Below are 19,592 nucleotides of genomic sequence, written 5' to 3' on the forward strand. Positions count from 1 at the left end.
GGATATTTTCATGGACTTAGGTGTTCATAAATAATTCAAATTGAGAAACAGAAATTGAACTTACTGGTAGTGTCTGCTGTTGTTTAGTCCCTAAATCGTTTCCGACTCTTTTGTGACCCCATGAACTGCAGCCAGCCAGGCTCCTCCATCCGTGGAATTTGGAAGGCAAGAAGACTGCAGTGGTTGCCATTTCCTTCTCCAGGGAACCTTTCTGACCTAGTGATTGAACCTGTGTCTCCCGCATCGCAGGTGGATTCTTTACCACTAAGCTACCTGGGGAGCCAACTTTATAGTTAGATTATATTAATTCATTTTTGTTCATGTATGTGATTAAATTTTTTACTAAATAGGTTTCTGAGAAAGGAAAGAGAAGATCAAAGAAAATACGAGATCTTATATTTGAAAAATGAGACTTATTTAAGCTAAAGTTTTGAAAATAACCTTTTAGTTTATTACAGAATATTGAGCAGAGTTCCCTGTTCCATACTGTAGGTCTTTGTTGGTTATCTATTTTAGATATAGCAGTGTGTATTTGCAATCCAAAACACCTGATCTGTTTTTCCCCCTAGGTCATCATAAGACCCAGGAGTGGGATTTCTGGGTCATGTGGTAGCTCTATTTTTAGTTTTTTAAAGTGGTGGTCCCCAACCTTTTTGGCACTGGGAACTGGTTTCATGGAAGACAATTTTGCCATAGACCAGTGGTGGGATGGTTTTGGGATGATTCAAGCACATTACATTTATTGTGCCCTTTATTGTTATTACATTGTGACATATAATTAAATAATTATACAGCTCCCATAATGCAGAATCAGTGGGACTTGTGAGCTTATTTTTTTGGGCTCAGAAGTAACACAGGTTCTGGGGAGTGGCTGTAAATATACTTCTTGCTGTGTGGCCCTGTTCCTAACAGGCCATGGACTGGTACTGTTTCGTGACCTGGAGGTTGGGGACCCCTGTTTTAGGGAACCTCTATACTGTTCCTCATAGTAGCTGTATCAGTTCTCACCAACAGTGCCAGAGAGTTCTCTCTTTTCCACACCCTGTCTGGCATTTATTATTTGGTGATGGCCATTCTGTCTTGTGTGAAGTGGTCCCTCACTGTAGTTCTGATTTGCATTTAGAGTCGGACATGACTGAAGTGACTTAGCAGCAGCAGCAGCAGCAGTAATTAGTGATGTTAGTATCTTTTTATGTGCCTCTTGGTCATCTGTATGTCTTTGGAGAAATGTCTATTTTGATTTTCTGCCAGTTTTTTGATTGGGTTGTTTGGTTTTTTTAGGTATTGAGCCACATGAGCTGTTTATAAATTTTGGAAATTAACCCCTTGTTGGTTGCATCTTTTGCAAATATTTTCTCCTATTCTGTGGGTTGTCTTTTCATTTTGTTTATAGTTTCCTTTGCTGTGTAACAGCTTTTGAATTTAATTAGGTCCCATTGTTTGTTTTTATTTGCCATTACTCTAGTAGATGAGTCAAAAAAGTTATTGCTGCAATTTATGTCAAAGAGTGTTCTGCTTATGTTTTCCTTCTCCTAATTCTAAATGGTAAAAGAATTAGTTAATGAATGAAAAACTTGCCTGGGGTTGTGGAATATATTCCTAAAATAAAATATAAGCAAGTGAGTGTGGCATGGTTTGCTAAAATGCTTGATAAAAACATTATTTAAGCTTAAATTATCTTGAAACATTAAATAATATTGGGTCATTTTTATTGACAAATGATCATGTGCCAAGAACTTGTATAAGAGTTTTATGTATTATATCATTTAATCCTCAACAACCCTATGATAAGGATTCTGAGTGCAGAGGTTACCAAGAGTCACATGGCTAATAATTAGGGGAGATAAGATCTGCCCAAAGCAACCAGGATCTACCCTTGCTTTGAAAAATGGTTTTTTGGTCAATTTGGCACCATTATCTCAGGATTGGTCTGAATCTGCTGGCCTTTTATGAGTAATATCATACTCTCATCCTCTTTTTTTAATGGTAGACCTAGAACTAGAATCCAGGTTTGCTCTACTCTAGTCTTTATGTAATTCAGGCTGTTCACAAATTTTTTAGAAGAGGAAATAGTCTGCTTGTATTTGTTCTGCAGATATGTATTGAGCATCTGTATGTTCCAGACACAATACTAAGTGCTGGCAACAGAATTCAAGATGGAACACGGAGCTGACTCTTGAAGAATTGAAGTGTCTACTGGGAATCAGCTATCTTAATAAATTATTGCATCAGGGTAGTGAGTACTTTAATAGAAGTGCAAACATGGTACTTTAAGAACAGAGAAAGAAGTACTAATCTTATTCCCTTTTCTTTCAGCCCTTTTAAGGAGTTGATGCATATTGGGAATTTTGAGCTCTCCCCTTATATGTGTCTTAGCATGTCTGACTTTTTGTGACTGACCCCAAGGACGATAGCCTGCCAGGCTCTTCTATCCATGGGATTTCCCAGGATAGAATACTGGAGCGGTTTTCCATCTCCTTCTCCAGGGGATATTCCTGACCCAGGGATTGAATCTGTGTCTCTTGCAATGGCAGGTGGATTCTTTACCACTGAGCCACTTGGCCTGATTCTAAAGGAAAAATGTTTCTTTAACAGCAGGCAGAGAGGGGATGGAGGGCACTGGTAGATGCTTTAAAGAAAAAAGTGAAAGATTAAAGTAATATAAAAGTTATGGAATAAATTGTAGAAGAATATCTTCATGAGGTTTAAGTTGGGAAAGAATTCAAACCTCCATAAGCCAAATCATATTGTGAAAGCTGAGTTATTTGATTACATCAAAATCTAGTGGGAAAACCACTAGACCACTCAGGTATGACCTAAATCAAATCCCTCATGATTATACAGTGGAAGCAAGAGATAGATTTAAGGGACTGGATCTGATAGACAGAGTGCCTTATGAACTATGGATGGAGGTTCGTGATATGGTACAGGAGACAGGGATCAAGACCATCCCCAAGAAAAAGAAATGCAAAAAAAGCAAAATGGCTGTCTGAGAAGGCCTTACAAATAGCTGTGAAAAGAAGAGAAGCAAAAAGCAAAGGAGAAAAGGAAAGATATACCCATTTGAATGCAGAGTACCAAAGAATAGCAAGGAGAGATAAGAAAGCCTTCCTCAGTGATCAGTGCAAAGAAATAGAGGAAAACAATAGAATGGGAAAGACTAGAGATCTCTTCAAGAAAATTAGAGATATCAAGGGAACATTTCATGCAAACATGGGCTCGATAAAGGACAGAAATGGTATGGACCTAACAGAAGCAGAAGATATTAAGAAGAGGTGGCAAGAATACACGGAAGAACTGTACAGAAAAGATCTTCACGACCCAGATAATCATGATGGTGTGATCACTCACCTAGAGCCAGATATACTGGATTGCGAAGTCAAGTGGGCCTTAGGAAGCATCACTATGAACAAAGCTAGTGGAGGTGATGGAATTCCAGTTGAGCTATTTCAAATCCTGAAAGATGATGCTGTGAAAGTGCTGCACTCAATATGCCAGCAAATTTGGAAAACTCAGCAGTGGACACAGAACTGGAAAAGGTCAGTTTTCATTCCAATCCCAAAGAAAGGCAATACCAAAGAATGCTCAAACTACCTCACAATTGCACTCTTCTCACATGCTAGTAAAGTAAAGCTCAAAATTCTCCAAGCCAGGCTTCAACAGTACGTGAATCGTGAACTTTCAGATGTTCAAGCTCTGGATTTAGAAAAGGCAGAGGAACCAGACATCAAATTGCCAACATCCGCTGGATTATCGGAAAAGCAAGAGAGTTCCAGATAAACATCTATTTCTGCTTTATTGACTATGCCAAAGCCTTTGACTGTGTGGATCACAACAAACTGTGGAAAATTCTGAAAGAGATGGGAATACCAGACCACCTGACCTGCCTCCTGAGAAATCTGTATGTAGGTCAGGAAGCAACAGTTAGAACTGGACATGGAACAACAGACTGGTTTCCAATAGGAAAAGGAGTATGTCAAGGCTGTATATTGTCACCTTGCTTATTTAACTTATATGCAGAGTACATCATGCGAAATGCTGGGCTGGAAGAAGCACAAGCTGGAATCAAGATTGCTGGGAGAAATATCAATCACCTCAGATATGCAGATGACACCACCCTTATGGCAGAAAGTGAAGAGGAACTAAAGAGTCTCTTGATGAAAGTGAAAGAGGAGAGTGAAAAAGTTGGCTTAAAGCTCAACATTCAGAAAACTAAGATCATGGCATCTGGTCCCATCAATTCATGGCAAATAGATGGGGAAACAGTGGAAACAGTGACAGACTTTATTTTTTTGGGTTCCAAAATCACTGCAGATGGTGACTGCAGCCATGAAATAAAAAGACGCTTACTCCTTGGAAGAAAAGTTATGACCAACCTAGACAGCATATTAAAAAGCAGAAGCATTACCTTGCCGACAAAGATCCATCTAGTCAAGGCTATGGTTTTTCCAGTAGTCATGTATGTATGTGAGAGTTGGACCTAAAGAAAGCTGAGCACTGAAGAATTGATGCTTTTGAACTGTGGTGTTGGAGAAGATTTTTGAGAGTCTCTTGGACTGCAAGGGGATGCAACCAGTCCATCCTAAGGGAAATTAGTCCTGAATATTCATTGGAAGGAGTGATGTTGAATCTGAAACTCCAATACTTTGGCCACCTGATGCTAAGAACTGACTCATTGGAAAAGACCTGATGCTGGGAAATATTAAAGGCAGGAGGAGAAGAGGACGACAGAGGAAGAGATGGGTGGATGGCATCACTGACTCAATGGACATGAGTTTGAGTAAACTCTTGGAGTTGGTGATGGACAGGGAGGCCTGGCATGCTGCAGTCCATGGGGTCACAAAGAGTCGGACACAACTGAGCAACTGAAGTGAACTGAACTGAGTTATATGATTACATCAAAATTTAGAATTTCTGTCCAAGGAAGCACACAATAGACAGATTTCAGAGGTAAATGACAGAGCAGGAGAAGATATTTGCAATTCCTAAAACCTGGAATGTAGTAATTGAGGTGTGTGAGTGGCACCTGAAAACCAGTAAGAAGAAGTCAAAAAATCCAATAGAAAAGTGACAACCAATATGCATTCAAGTACATGAAAAGGAAACAGTTAACAAGGATGTATTGAAGTGCTCAAACCTATGGGGATAATAGTGCAAAGTAATGCAACATTGATATACCTTCCTTCCACCTGAGTGGCAAAATTTGCAAGTGGCATAATTCAAGATGTTGACAGGAGTGGGTTGACTGCCAGGGATCACAGGTAGGAATGTAAATTGTACAACAGTTATGGAAATTATCTAGCCTATTCTGTACACTGGAAATCCATTTGCTGAACATATTTCTCAAGGATTTGAACTCAAGCCCTCAAGAGATCACATCAGTTCAGTTTTGTCATTCAGTTGTGTCCGACTCTTTGCGACCCCATGAATCCCAGCACGCTGGGCCTCCCTGTCCATCACCAACTCCCAGAGTTCACTCAGATTCATGTCCATTGAGTCGGTGATGCATTCCAACCATCTCATCCTCTGTCGTTCCCTTCTCCTCCTGCCCCCAATCCCTCCCAGCATAAGGGTCTTTTCCAATGAGTCAACTCTTCGCATGAGGTGGCCAAAGTATTGGCGTTTCAGCTTTAGCATCAGTCCTTCCAATGAACACCCAGGACTGATCTCCTTTAGGATGGACTGGTTGGACCTCCTTGCAGTCCAAGGGACTCTCAAGAGTCTTCTCCAGCACCACAGTTCAAAAGCATCAATTCTTTGGTGCTCAGCTTTCTTCATAGTCCAACTCTCACATCCATACTTGACCACTGGAAAAACCATAGCCTTGACTAGATGGACCTTTGTTGCAAAGTAACGTCTCTGCTTTTTAATATGCTATCTAGGTTAGTCATAAATTTCCTTCCAAGGAGTAAGTGTCTTTTAATTTCATGGCTGCAATCACCATCTGCAGTGATTTTGGAGCCCCCCAAAATAAGATCTGACACTGTTTCCAGTGTTTCCCCATCACATCAGGATGTCCAATTAGTGTTTTTGTGACATTAGGGCATTGAAGATAGTGGAGATATCACTTTTCTATTGGATTTTTTTGTCCTTTTGTTACTGGTTTTCAGGAGCTACTAATATATCTCAATTGCTACATTACATTAGGGATGTGTCTACCCCCAGGAAAATGGAAATGTGAGAGATATATTCTCTATAATCCTTACAAAACTAGAAACAAAGTATGGGAGGTACATATAGCAACATGGATCTTTAAGGCTATTAGCAGCAAAAAATGAGATATAATTGATGAAATTAGATATCTGTTCAGTTCAGTTCAGTCACTCAGTCGTGTCATTTTTGCAGCATGCCAGGCCTCCCTGTACATCACAAACTTCTGGAATTCACTCAAACTCACATCCATCGAGTCGGTGATGTCATCCAGCCATCTCATCCTCTGTCATCCCCTTTTCCTCCTGCCCCCAATCCCTCCCAGCATCAGAGTCTTTTCCAATGAGTCAACTCTTTGCATGAGGTGGCCAAAGTACTGGAGTTTCAGCTTTAGCATCATTCCTTCCAAAGAAATCCCAGGGCTGATCTCCTTCAGAATGGACTGGTTGGATCTCCTTGCAGTCCAAGGGACTCTCAGGAATCTTCTCCAACACCACAGTTCAAAAGCATCAATTCTTCGGCCTCAGCTTTCTTCACAGCCCAGCTCTCACATCCATACATGACCAATGGAAAAACCATAGTCTTGACTAGATGGACCTTTGTTGGCAAAGTAACGTCTCTGCTTTTCAACATGCTGTCTATGTTGGTCATAACTTTCCTTCCAAGGAGTAAGCATCTTTTAATTTCATGGCTGCAGTCACCATCTGCAGTGATTTTGGAGCCCCCCAAAATAAAGTCTGACACTGTTTCCGCTCTTTCCCCATCTATTTGCCATGAAATGATGGGACCGGATGCCATGATCTTCGTTTTCTGAATGTTGAGCTTTAAGCCAACTTTTTCACTCTCCTCTTTCACCTTCATCAAGAGGCTTTTTAGTTCCTTCTCACTTTCTGCCATAAGGGTAGTGTCATCTGCATATCTGAGGTTACTGATATTTCTCCTGGCAATCTTGATTCCAGCTTGTGCTTCTTCCAGCCCAGCATTTCTCATGATGTACTCTGCATAGAAGTTAAATAAGCAGGGTGACAATATACAGCTTTGACATACTCCTTTTCCTATTTGGAACCAGTCTGTTGTTCCATTTCTAGTTCTAACTGTTGCTTCCTGACCTGCATATAGGTTTCTCAAGAGGCAGGTCAGGTGGTCTGGTATTCCCATCTCTTGAAGAATTTTCCATACTTGATTGTGATCCACACAGTCAAAGGCTTTTGCATAGTCAATAAAGCAGAAATAGATGTTTTTTCTGGAACTCTCTTGCTTTTTCGATTATCCAGCTGATGTTGGCAATTTGATCTCTGGTTCCTCTGCCTTTTCTAATACCAGCTTGAACATCTGGAAGTTCATGGTTCACATGTTGCTGAAGCCTGGCTTGGAGAATTTTGAGCATTACTTTGCTAGAGTGTGAGATGAGTGCAATTAGATATACATACATGCAAATAAAAATTACAGATTATTTAGAGATAGAAGAATACTAAGAATAAACATTAATCACAGAGTAGTTATATATGGGACTGAGGGTTCTGGGTGAAGGTGAAATATTAAAAAAATAGAAGAGTTTGTATTTTAAATCCACTTTGATCTGATTTCAGCCTTGGTTTTGCTTAATATCTGTATGGATTTGAATATATATTTAATTCAATATGCATGATTTCTTGCCTCTAAATAGGATAAGTGATAGAATTATATTGAATTTTAGGAAAATACTCTATACAAAGTTCTTTTTCTTGTTGTGTGCTTGGTTCAGGCATGCATGCATGCTAAGTCGCTTCAGTTGTGTCTGACTCTGTGTGACCCTATGGACTGTAGCCCTCCAGGCTCCTCTTGTCTATGGAATTCTCCCGGCAAGATACTGGAGTGGATTTCCATCCCTTTCTCCAGGGGATCTTCCCAACCCAGGGTTGAATCTGGATCTCCTGCACTGCAGGCAGATTTTTTTACCATCTGAGCAACTAGGGAAGCCCATGCTCAATTCATATCCTTTCCTTTTCTTCTCTCTTTCCATCCTTCTCTTTATAGGGATACCATCTTTGTTTACCTGCTTTTATTACCTTTTATTTAATCTTACTTTCTTTTTTTTTAAATTAAATTTATTTATTTTAATTAATCTTACTTTCTTTGTCTTCTTTCAAATTTGTTCTTTTCTCTTCTATTTTTTTTTTCCACTCTCACTGACCCTCATGCATATTAATACATTTACTGCTTTTGATGATGAGCCACTATAATCATTCTAATGAAATTGCACATTTAATCTTTTCCTATGTCTCTGGAATTAAGAAAATACTTCATTAGGAAAAATTTCATGCATGTATATATATATATATACATACATAATATATATATATATATATATTTTATATATATATAAAAGTTTAGATATATTTGTGTATAGTTCAAAGAATAATATCCATCTACCCAGCATCCAGGTGCTCCTATACCTGTTTGTCCTACCTGATTGCACATTTTGCCCCCCTTACACCTCTTCATTCTTTGCTTAAATGAACCCTGGTCCTGAATTTTGTTTTAATCCTTCCCAATTTACTCTCCATTCTTTTTTATTAGTGGGTTCTTTTCATTTGCTAAACATATATAAGCAGTCTAGTGAAATTCTGCTTATATAAAATTAAAAGAGGAGAAAATACCTGAGTCTAAATTTGAATCTACTCAGAAGAGAAAACAGAAAATTCCAAAAAATTTCCTAGAAGGCTCTGAGAAAACTGTATTTAAGAATTAGAAAACTCACCAAAAGATGAAGATACATCTAAAAGTAAGTCAAAGAGATAAGTAAGGTTAGGTTTTCTGGACCAGTTACCCATGTCTTATCTAATTTTTGCATGGGAAACATAAACACTTAGGGAGTGCCTCATCTTCACAGTTACTCAGTTGTAATAAAGTGTACTGGGTGCAGCATCTTTGATTTTAAGAATAGTTCTAGTTCTTTCCTATCTCTGAATAATTGGTTTGGTGGACCTTCGGGGATGCTAGAGTGGTTATAATTTCTTCCAGTTTTTCACTTCATTTTTTAGCCCATCATTAAAAAAACATAGCAGTGAATTAAACTTAAAGCATTTAGTATATCCCTATTTCTCACTATTTTTTAAATCATCATTCTTTCTTTTCATCTTTTCTCTGTTCTTATTTCTATCACCAAATATAGAAATATGTGATCCACTAGTTTTCGTTGTTTAGGAACTATTTTCAGTTTCATCAGTGCATTTCCCCCTTTATGTCAGAGCTATCTTTACTTTCTAAATGCGTGAGTAACCTGTCAGGATAAAGAGAAGACTTATGGTCTAAATCTTTAGTGTGACAATGCTGGTGATCAGAGCATTGTACAGTAAGTAAGTCAATAGAAAAAGGGAAGTTACGGGGAGTAACTACAGACATTTTGAAAGTAAAACATATTTTAAAATCTCTTCCATTTAACACATGGAGAAGTAGCATGTGTTGATTACATTTTTTTCATAGGGTTACCAAATCCTTTACAACAGATTCTGTGGCATTTTTAACTCTACCAGGAGAGAGATAACTTCTTTTCTTAAGTTTTTGAAGACAGTTATTGACTGTCAAAATTGCTCTACTTAAAAAATTTCTGCCCCTGGTTTCTTATTTCATTCTTTTTCTTATTTTTAGTCTGTTTTCCATCTTCCTTTTTTCTTTATTATGTTGGAAGTTTCAATTAATAACCCATTACAATCAATCTTTGGAGACATTTCTTTTACTTCTGTTCTTTTGGCCAGTCATTGGGATTTTGTCTTCTAAATATGCTCAATGAATGGAAAGGATTTTATGTACTATGAAACCAAAGGGAATAGAGAACCATGTTTCTCAGGTTAATCAGAGCTAGAACAGAAAATGATTAAGTGTGGAATGGGTTTTATATATTTCAAAAGACTGAAATACACCAAAATTGAGAAAGAAATAAGCAACTCACTGCAAGTTGTAGAGATTTCTAAAAGAGAAAAAAATACATATGAATTATCTCTAAAAGGTTAGTACTGCATTTTTGAGATTAATAGCTATTTTCTCTAATATTCCTCCAATAAAAACACAAAAAAGGATGTTTACATAACATCAGTTTCCTCTCAATGAATGATTATGACATTGTAAGAGATTGGTGTGTGTGCATGCTAAGTCGCTTCAGAGTAGCCCAGCAGGCTCCTCTGTCCATGGGATTCTCCAGGTGAGAATACTGGAGGGGGTTGCTGTACCCTTCTTCAGGGGATCTTGTGTCTGTTGCACTGGCACGTGGGTTCTTTACCACTAGTGCCACCTGGGAAGCCCTTAGTAATTCCGAACAATCCCATTGTGGGGTTCCGTGGTCCTTAGCTTGGAAGAATTACAGGGAGCCTTAACAAATGGAACTCATTATATCCTCTCACTTTTTTTCATCTGCTGAGCATCTCTTTCCTATCCCTAATTTTTTTTTCTCCTTTATGATTTTTTCCCTTTTTATACACATTTGTTTTCTGAATGGCAAGTATCAGTTTATATTGACAGTCTGTAGAAAACCTTTCCCAGACTAATGTTATTCCATACTATGTTTAATTAGAAATGATTATGTTTTAAAGAAAATATTGATAATATAAGGGCTTCCCTGGTGGCTCAGATGGTAAAGAAGCTGCCTGCAATGCAGAAGACCTGGGTTTGGTCCCTACGTCAGGAAGATACATTAGAGAAGTGAATGGCTACCCACTCCAGTATTCTTGCCTGGAGAATTCTATGGACAGAAGAGCCTGGCCAGTTACAGTTCATGGAGTTGCAAAGAATTGGGCATGACTGAGAGACTGACACCTTCACTTCACTTAATAATATAGCAGAATTCTGAGAAATAAGGTGCTAGGAATGAATATTAAACTTTTGTAAGGTTAGAAATGAAAGCCCCCCCCAGACATTGTGGAAAATCAAAATATATTTGGGAAGCATCTTATCTGTTGTTTTTACTGAAATATAATAAAGATATACATGTTTTTGGTCTAATAAGAGACTAGACTTTTCTCTAAGACTTTAAAAAGTGCAATAGATTAAAGTTCATATAATTTCAAGTTTATAATTTAGTCTTATAGAAGTAATATATATTCTTAAAAACTTCAAAAATTTTATAAATATAAGAAAAAACCCCAACAATATCCTGACCTACACCCTTTATTCCTATTTCTCTTTCTTGGAAGGAACTACTTTTAACATTTTTTGATTTTTTTCTTGTGTTTTATATCTGTTTTTATCTAAATAAGTTATTTATAGAGTTATTTTTTGATTTATAGTAGTCCATCTTAATTTTTGACTGCTTACCAGGCTTTATTTCTCATATTCTCTCTCCTTTCCCTTACAATGCATGTTCCCTTCTTCAATCCTTCTAATATATTTTGTCACAATTTTTGATTAAAATAATATATTCAGTGGTTACATTGTTACAAACATATCCACAGTTAAGGCTTATATAGTGCTATGGTGGTTTTGTTTACTGTACAACTCTTTGTATTTAACCTTTTTCTTTGTTTTAAAAGAAGCTTGCCTAGATTATCCTTTGAATTTTATGCCATTTTAATGCCTTAACTGTCACTTTCTTTGCTTTTAGAAAGCACTGATTTCATTAGAGTGGTTAAAACTGGTGTGTTTGAACTCTTACATCCTCCTAAGTCTCCTGTAATACTTTTCTCACAAATGGTTTTACAACTGGATCTGGTAAAAGCCAGAGCAAGCAAATATGTTTCACAGCATTAGATTAAAGCCATGAGAGATGAAAGTGGAAAAGGAAACTGTAACAGGGAAATACAAATCAAAAGCACAATGAGATATCACCTCACATGTTAGAATGGCTATTATCAAAAAGGCAAGAATGTGAAGAAGAGGGAATGCTTGTGGACTGTTGGTGGAAATGTAAATTGGTGCAGCCACTATAGAAAACAGTATGGAGGGTCCTTAATAAGTTAAAATAGAACTGCCATATGATTCAGCAATTCCACTTCTGAGTATTTATCCAAAGAAAATGAAAAAACTAACTTGATCAATATATGCACCCCCATGTTTATTGCATCGTTATTTACAACAGTCCACATATAGAAACAGTTTGTGTCCATCAGCAGATAAATGGATGAAGATGTGGTGTATGTATAGAATGCAGTACTGTTCAGCATAAAAAGATGGATGGACTTTGAGGGGATTATGTCAAGTGAAATAAGCTAGACAAAGACAAATGCTGTATGATCTCACTTAAATTGAAATGTAAAAAAAAAAAAAAAAAAAAGCAACAACCCCCAAAATCCAAGATACAGAGCATAGACACAAAGAACAAATTGGTGGTTGCCAGAGGTTGAGGGTGGGAGTTGGGCAAAATGGATGAGGGGCATCGAAAGGCACAAACTTCCAGCTGTAAAATAAATGAATCATGGGGATGTAGTGTACAGCATGGCAACTATAGTTAATAATGGGAGAGTAGATTTTATAAGTTTTTGTCATAAGAAAAAAATTCTGTAACTATGTATGGTGAGGAATGTTAACCAGACTTACTGTGGTCATTCTTTTATGAAGTATACAAGTATCAAATCATTATGTTGTACACTTGAAACTAATAATGTTCTATGTCAATTTTACCACAGTAAGAAAATAAAAAAAAGAAAAAGGAACTGGGTAGCAAGTTGTGTGGTCTTTCCTCAGCATAAACAAAAGCATATGTAGTTTGTATGGAAGAAGATTGTTCTTCTAAAGATTCTCTACCAGAGTAAATTTTAAGACCAGAAATAACAGAGAGAGTAATAGGATTTCCAAGCAACTAGATATGAGAAATATGAGAGGAACTTACTCATGGGTGATTCTTTAGTTGTAACTGAAATGCAAACACAGATAAGAAGAATTAGTGTTATTCTGTGAGAAAGAGAAAACAGCTCTTTAACAGTTTTCATTATCAGAAAAATGCATAAATATATAAAAAATTTAAAATTGTGTTTTTATAATACATGTATATATGTTTTAAAATTAAAAACTTTATTGGCCTATAATGAAATTTAACCATATGAATTAATTCTTTATACCCCAAATTCCCTCTCCAAAGAATCAAGCACTTTAAGAAATTTCAAAAGATGTTTTGTTTTCTGGTGTCATTTTTTTTTGTCTTTTAAAAAAATGGAACTATAGCTAACTTAATATTACGTTGGTTTCAGGTACTCCATAGTAATTTGACATTTGCATACATTACCAATCTGTCCCCATACACAGTTATTACAACATTAATGACCATATTTCTTATGCTGTATATTGCATGTCCATAACTTATTTATTTTGTAATTGGAGCTTTGTGCCTCTTAATTCCCTTCACTTATTTGGCTCAGCCTTCCACCCTCTCCCCTCTTGTAATCACTCATTTGTTCTCTGTATCTACAAGTCTGTTTTTATTTTGTTTTGTTTTTTAGATTCTACATATAACTGAGATCATGCAGTATTTGTCTTTCTTTGTCTGGCTTATTTCACTTATCATAATACCCTCTTGACTTCCCTGGTGGCTCAGATGGTAAAGTGTCTGCCTACAATGCGAGAGACCTGGGTCCAATCCCTGGGTTGGGAAGATCTCCTGGAGAAGGAAATGACAACCCACTCCAGTATTCTTGCCTGTAAAATCCCATGGATGGAGGAGCCTGGTAGACTACAGTCCATGGGATCGCAAAGAGTTGGACACGACTGAGAGCCTTTTTTTTTTTTTATTAAATATCCTCTAGGGCAACCCACTACAGTGGAGAATCCCAGGGATGGGGGAGCCTGGTGGGCTGCCATCTATGGGGTCACACAGAGTCGGACACGACTGAAGCGACTTAGCAGCAGCAGCAGCAGGTTTATTTATGTTGCATGTGGCAAGATTTCACTTTTTTTTAAAAGCTCAGTAATATTCCATTGTGTGTATGTGTGTGTGTTCATCAATAGACAAATGAATAAAGAAGATGTAGTATATATATATTATTCATCTACATCAATAGACAAATGAATAAAGGTTCAATATATATATATTAAATGAACACTTAGGTTGCTTCCATATCTTGGCAATTATAAACAGTGTTGTAGTGAACATTGGGGTACACTTTTCAAATTAGTATTTTTGTTTACTTCGAGTAACTACTTAGAAGTGAAGTTGATGGATCATATGGCATTTTTATTTTTAATTTTTTAAGGAAACTCAATACTGTTTTCCATGATTCTGCACCAACTTACAATCCCACCAACAATACATGAGGGTACCCTTTTCTTCATATTCTTGCCAAAACTTGTTATTTTATTTATTTACTTTTAGTGATAGCCTAAAGATGGGCACAATATCACTTTTAGTGATAGCCTAAAAATGGGCAAAAAAAAGGACAGAAATGGTATTGACCTAACAGAAGCAGAAGATATTAAGAAGAGGTGGCAAGAATACACAGAAGAATTATACAAAAAAGATCTTTATGACCCAGATGGTGTGATCACTCACCTAGAGCCAGACATCCTGGAATGTGAAGTCAAGTGGGCCTTAGAAAGCATTCACTACGAACAAAGCTAGTGGAGGTGATGGAATTCCAGCTGAGCTTCAAATCCTAAAAGATGATGCTGGGAAGTGCTGCACTCAATATGCCAACAAATTTGGAAAACTTAGCAGTAGCCACAGGACTGGAAAAAGTCAGTTTTCATTCTAATCCTAAAGAAAGACAATGCCAAAGAATGCTCAAACTACCACACAATTGCACTCATCTCACACGCTAGCAAAGTAATGCTCAAAATTCTCCAAGATAGGCTTCAATAGCACGTGAACCGTGAACTTCCAGATGTTCAAGCTCTGGATTTAGAAAAGGCAGAGGGACCAGAGATCAAATTGCCAACATCTGTTGGATCATCGAAAAAGCAAGGGAGTTTCAGAAAAACATCTATTTCTGCTTTATTGACTATGCCAAAGCCTTTGACTGTGTGGATCACAATAAACTGTGGAAAATTCTTCAAGAGATGGGAATACCAGACCACCTGACCTGCCTCTTGAGAAACCTATATGCAGGTCAGGAAGCAACAGTTAGAACTAGAAATGGAACAACAGACTGGTTCCAAATAGGAAAAGGAGTATATCAAAGCTGTATATTGTCACCCTGCTTATTTAACTTCTATGCAGAGTACATCATGAGAAATGCTGGGCTGGAAGAAGCACAAGCTGGAATCAAGATTTCCGGGAGAAATCTCAATAACCTCAGATATGCAGACGCCACCACCCTTATGTCGGAAAGCAAAGAAGAACTGAAGAACCTCTTGAAGAAAGTGAAAGAAGAGAGTGAAAAAGTTGGCTTAAAGCTCAACATTCATAAAATGAAGATCATGGCATCTGGTCCCATCACTTCATGGGAAATAGATGGGGAAACAGTGGAAACAGTGACAGACTTTATTTTTTTAGGCTCCAAAATCACCGCAGATGGTGATTGCAGCCATGAAATAAAAAGACACTTCTTCCGTGTTGCAGGCAGATTCTTTACCATCTGAGCCACCAGGGAATTCTTCATTACATATTCTTGGCCTCTTTGTTTTAAATTAATTGATCAAATATTCATGGATTCATTGCTGGGCTCTCCTTTTCTTTTGATCTGTATGTCTGTTTTTATGCTAGTATTATATAGTTATGAATATTGTAACATAATAAAGTTTGAAATCAGAGAGCATTTAAGCTTTAAGAATTTTGTTTCAAATTTTATTCTGCTTGCATTCCTCTGTTATTTCTTAGACATAATAGTTTAGCCTTTTAAAATAAGTCTTTTCTCTCAATTTAATGGGTTCCCAAGCATGCCTGGAGGAAAATGAAATTTTAATTTTCAGCCTCAGTATCCCAATAGTACTCTTAATAACAAGATTTATGAAAGTGTAGGAAAGGAAATGTTTTCTTTTTCTTAAGAGAGCAAAACATCTCTTGGTGGTAAGCAATATAGAGGGAACTTACCCGTTTGTGTTGATACAGTTCCTATAGAAACAAATACAGAAAAACATATAAGTTAACTTAAAGTTGATACAGCAATTATTTCTAACTTTTAAATGACAGATGCAAATCTAGAAATGAAATGATGACAGAGGGAAAACACAAAGATCTCGTGTTAATTGATATGAAAACACAATATTTGAGATTCAAAAGAGGAACTTACTGACAGGTTCTGAAGTCACAACTGAAATAAGAAGAAAAAGAAAAATATAGGCATTTGTTGCCCATTAGGAGGAAATTAATTTTCTTTTCTATATTTTTAAAATCATACTACAGAATTCAAAAGTTACATAAGTTATTTAAGTCAAACTTATCCTATATCAAAGTTCATATATGTATTTTAAAAGATTATTTTATGTGACTAAAAACAGCAATTCTCTGACCATTTCCTTCTTGCCTTTAATTTCCTTTCCATTTTCATCTCTTTGGAGTGTCAATTTAACTAATATTTGGTTATAGAAGGTCTATTTTAGGATTAAAAAATATGGATAATGTATAAAGGCTTCCTACTATGGGCAACTGTGCTTAGCCTCCTTTTTTCTACCCTTCTCCAATTCAATTTCCATGAACCTATCTTTTAAAGAAACCTGTTGAACATTTTTTTTTTTGTAAATCAGTATATTTTGTTAATAACATTATAATTATGTGAATTATTTTTATTGCTGAGTCATAATATTCTAGCTTTCATGTGCAAAATTTTCTTTTCTCTGAGGTAATTCTTTGTTTTTTTTGGATTTCTTACATAGATTTAGAAGATTTTTGCCTTTTGTTATTTTTCCTCAGTCATTTAAGTGAGTTTCTGGAGGGAAAAGAAGATGGCGTCATATTCAATTATCTTTTTAATAAATATATTTTATTTTTTAATTTTTTGGCCATGCTGTGTGGCTTTTGTTGGATCTTAGTTCCCGACCAAAGGTTGAACCCAGGCTTTTGACAGTCAGAACATAGAGTCCTAACCACAGGACCACCATTGAATTTTCCATATTTAGTTAACTTAATATGGGTTCTGATATTCTTCTTTGGTGATTATACAATTAAAAATGGTCACATTCCAAAATTGCAAATGCTTTGCAATTAGTGATCCAAATTATCCCAAGATTAAAAATAGAAAGAGAAGGTACTTAGTGAAAAAATAAAAATATTTCTAAGTTAGAGTGATTTAAAAATTGAAGTTATAACTTGCAAAACTCAAAAGTTTTCCTTTTCACAAACAGAATGTGCAGATTTCAAAACTAACTTACAGATGGATTTTGAAGTCTCAACCAAAACATGAACAAAACCAATGCAAAATTCTTTGCTTAATGAAAGAAAACTAGGTTTTCTTGTAATATTTTTGATTTAGTCACAATGCAAAATGGACATACTCAAATATATTATTAATGTTTACTTGTTTATGAAAGTCACATGTTTTCTAATTTTAAAGTCAAGTCATTTTATAGGTGAATATATTCATAGTTGGATTTTTCTCCTCAAAGGCAGTTGTGTGCAATCTCTTTTTCTGGGATTTACAAGAAATATTTCAAAACTGCTTTCTTGATATGTGGTTTCTTGTATTTTTAGTTTTAAATATCATGTACTGATTTCTTACTCTCAAGATTAGGCATTCTTGTTCCTCCACTAAACATATGTGATAGCCATATTTTAAGGTAAATCCAATGAGTCACACTCTTGTGTAACACACTCCACTTGAGTGAGAATAGACCCTATAGTTAATAGCAGTTGGTGAAGGTTATAGGACAGTCACTACCATGATAGTGTTACAGAATCTATGGCTTAGTTCCAGGGGCTGGAGTGAGATTCTGCTGGCCTTGAGGATGTAAACTTATACGTTGTGCAAGCATCTTTGAGAGAATAAGGTGGAAAGGAATTTGGAAGTCTCTAACATCTGAGAGTGGCCTCACTTGACAGCCAGTAAGAAAGTGGATACCTCACAAAAGAGACATATAGTATATTGTGAAATAACCTAACAAACATGACATTTTAGTTATAGAAGTGAGGCAGAGAGAATAGGGCAGGCACTAAAGGGAATGTTAAATGAAATAAAAGGAAAATAATTCCTGATGGAAGTATGGAAGTATGGTCATTTGGGATGCAATGAGCATAACACAAATTAGAAGTAAGTAAATATTATATGTTTAAAAATAATGAAAAGGCATTATTAGGTTAAAATAAATGCTGATTTAAAATACATCTTAGCAAAAATGAAAGATGAAAATCACATGGCCATCTCAAAAGATAGAGAAAAAGCATTTGACAAAATTAAACATTTATTTATGATAAAAACTCTCAACAAAGTGGAAACAGAGGGAATGTACATTATCATAGCAAATACCACATATGACAAACCCACAGCTAATATTACACTCAGTAGTGAAAAGCTGAGAGCATTTCCTTTAGAATCGGGTACAAGACAAGGATGTCCACTCACACCACTTTTATTCAGCATAGTTTTGGAAGTCCTAGCCACAGCAGTTAGACAAGAAAAAGAAATAAAGGGATCCAAATTGGAAAGGAAGGAATAAAACTATCACTGTTTGTGGGTGACATAATGCTATTTTTAAAAAATCCTAACTGGGATGACCCAGAGGGATGGTATGAGGAGGGAGGTGGGAGGGGGGGTTCAGGATGGGGAACATGTGTACACCCATGGCAGATGCATGTTGATGTGGCAAAACCAATACAATATTGTAAAGTAAAAAAAAGAAAAAAGAAAAAAAATCCTAATGATACCACTGGAAAGCTATTAGGACTCATCAATGAATTCAGTAAAATTTCAGGATATAGAATTATTATATGAAAATCTGTTGCATATCTATACACTAACAATGAACTGTCAGAAAGATAAAGGAGACAATCCCTGTATCCAGGGCTCCTTTGATACAACTTTTCCTGAGAATATTAAATTGTGGGATGAAAGAAGCTTGATTGAGAGAAGTAGAAGAGATGATTTATATAGACTTATTTTTAACAAACTTTCAGCTGATCATCCTGCCTTCATTTCCACCTTTACATGGTTGGTTAAATGTTACCCAGTCTGGAAATTCTGAGTCCTCTGGTTCTACTGTTAGACTTAATTCTCTTGAATTTTATGGAATTCATGTTTTGTCTTAGCTAAGTTAGTTATTACTCATCCATCTGCTTTTAAACTTGAATAGTTTTGTTTCAGATTTTCATCTGCTTATTTCTTTTGTTATTTCTAGACATCATAGTTTTGCCTTAAATTCTTTTTCTGTTATTTAATGTGTTTCCAGGAGTGCATGGAGGAAAATATAGTTTTTCAAGTGTTCATTTTCAACCTAAAGTACTCCAGTATTACACTTATAATAATGGGATTTAAACTGTTACGACAGTCATCACTCTATAATTAAAATATTTTTCTACTCATCAGATATCAAAGTGTACTAGTAATAAGAGATAGATAAGGAGCTTACTGGTTTGTCCTGAGGTAGTCCCTACAGAAACAAACACAAACAGA

At 36.2% G+C, this 19,592-nt stretch overlaps 1 protein-coding gene across 1 annotated transcript in view; it reads right to left on the reverse strand.

The window, feature by feature from the left end:
* LOC138984957 (high mobility group nucleosome-binding domain-containing protein 5-like) overlaps positions 1 to 19,592 on the reverse strand; it is a 95,338-nt gene that overhangs the window by 53,000 nt on the left and 22,746 nt on the right. Inside the window, exons 5-6 of the mRNA XM_070360965.1 lie at positions 19,549 to 19,569; positions 16,082 to 16,102 (exon numbers count right to left, since the gene is read on the reverse strand). Coding sequence (XP_070217066.1) covers positions 16,082 to 16,102; positions 19,549 to 19,569 — 42 coding nt within the window. The remainder of the gene's footprint in view (positions 1 to 16,081; positions 16,103 to 19,548; positions 19,570 to 19,592) is intronic.

Source organism: Bos mutus, chromosome 23, assembly GCF_027580195.1.
Source record: "Bos mutus isolate GX-2022 chromosome 23, NWIPB_WYAK_1.1, whole genome shotgun sequence".
Taxonomy (NCBI): Eukaryota; Metazoa; Chordata; class Mammalia; order Artiodactyla; family Bovidae; genus Bos; species Bos mutus.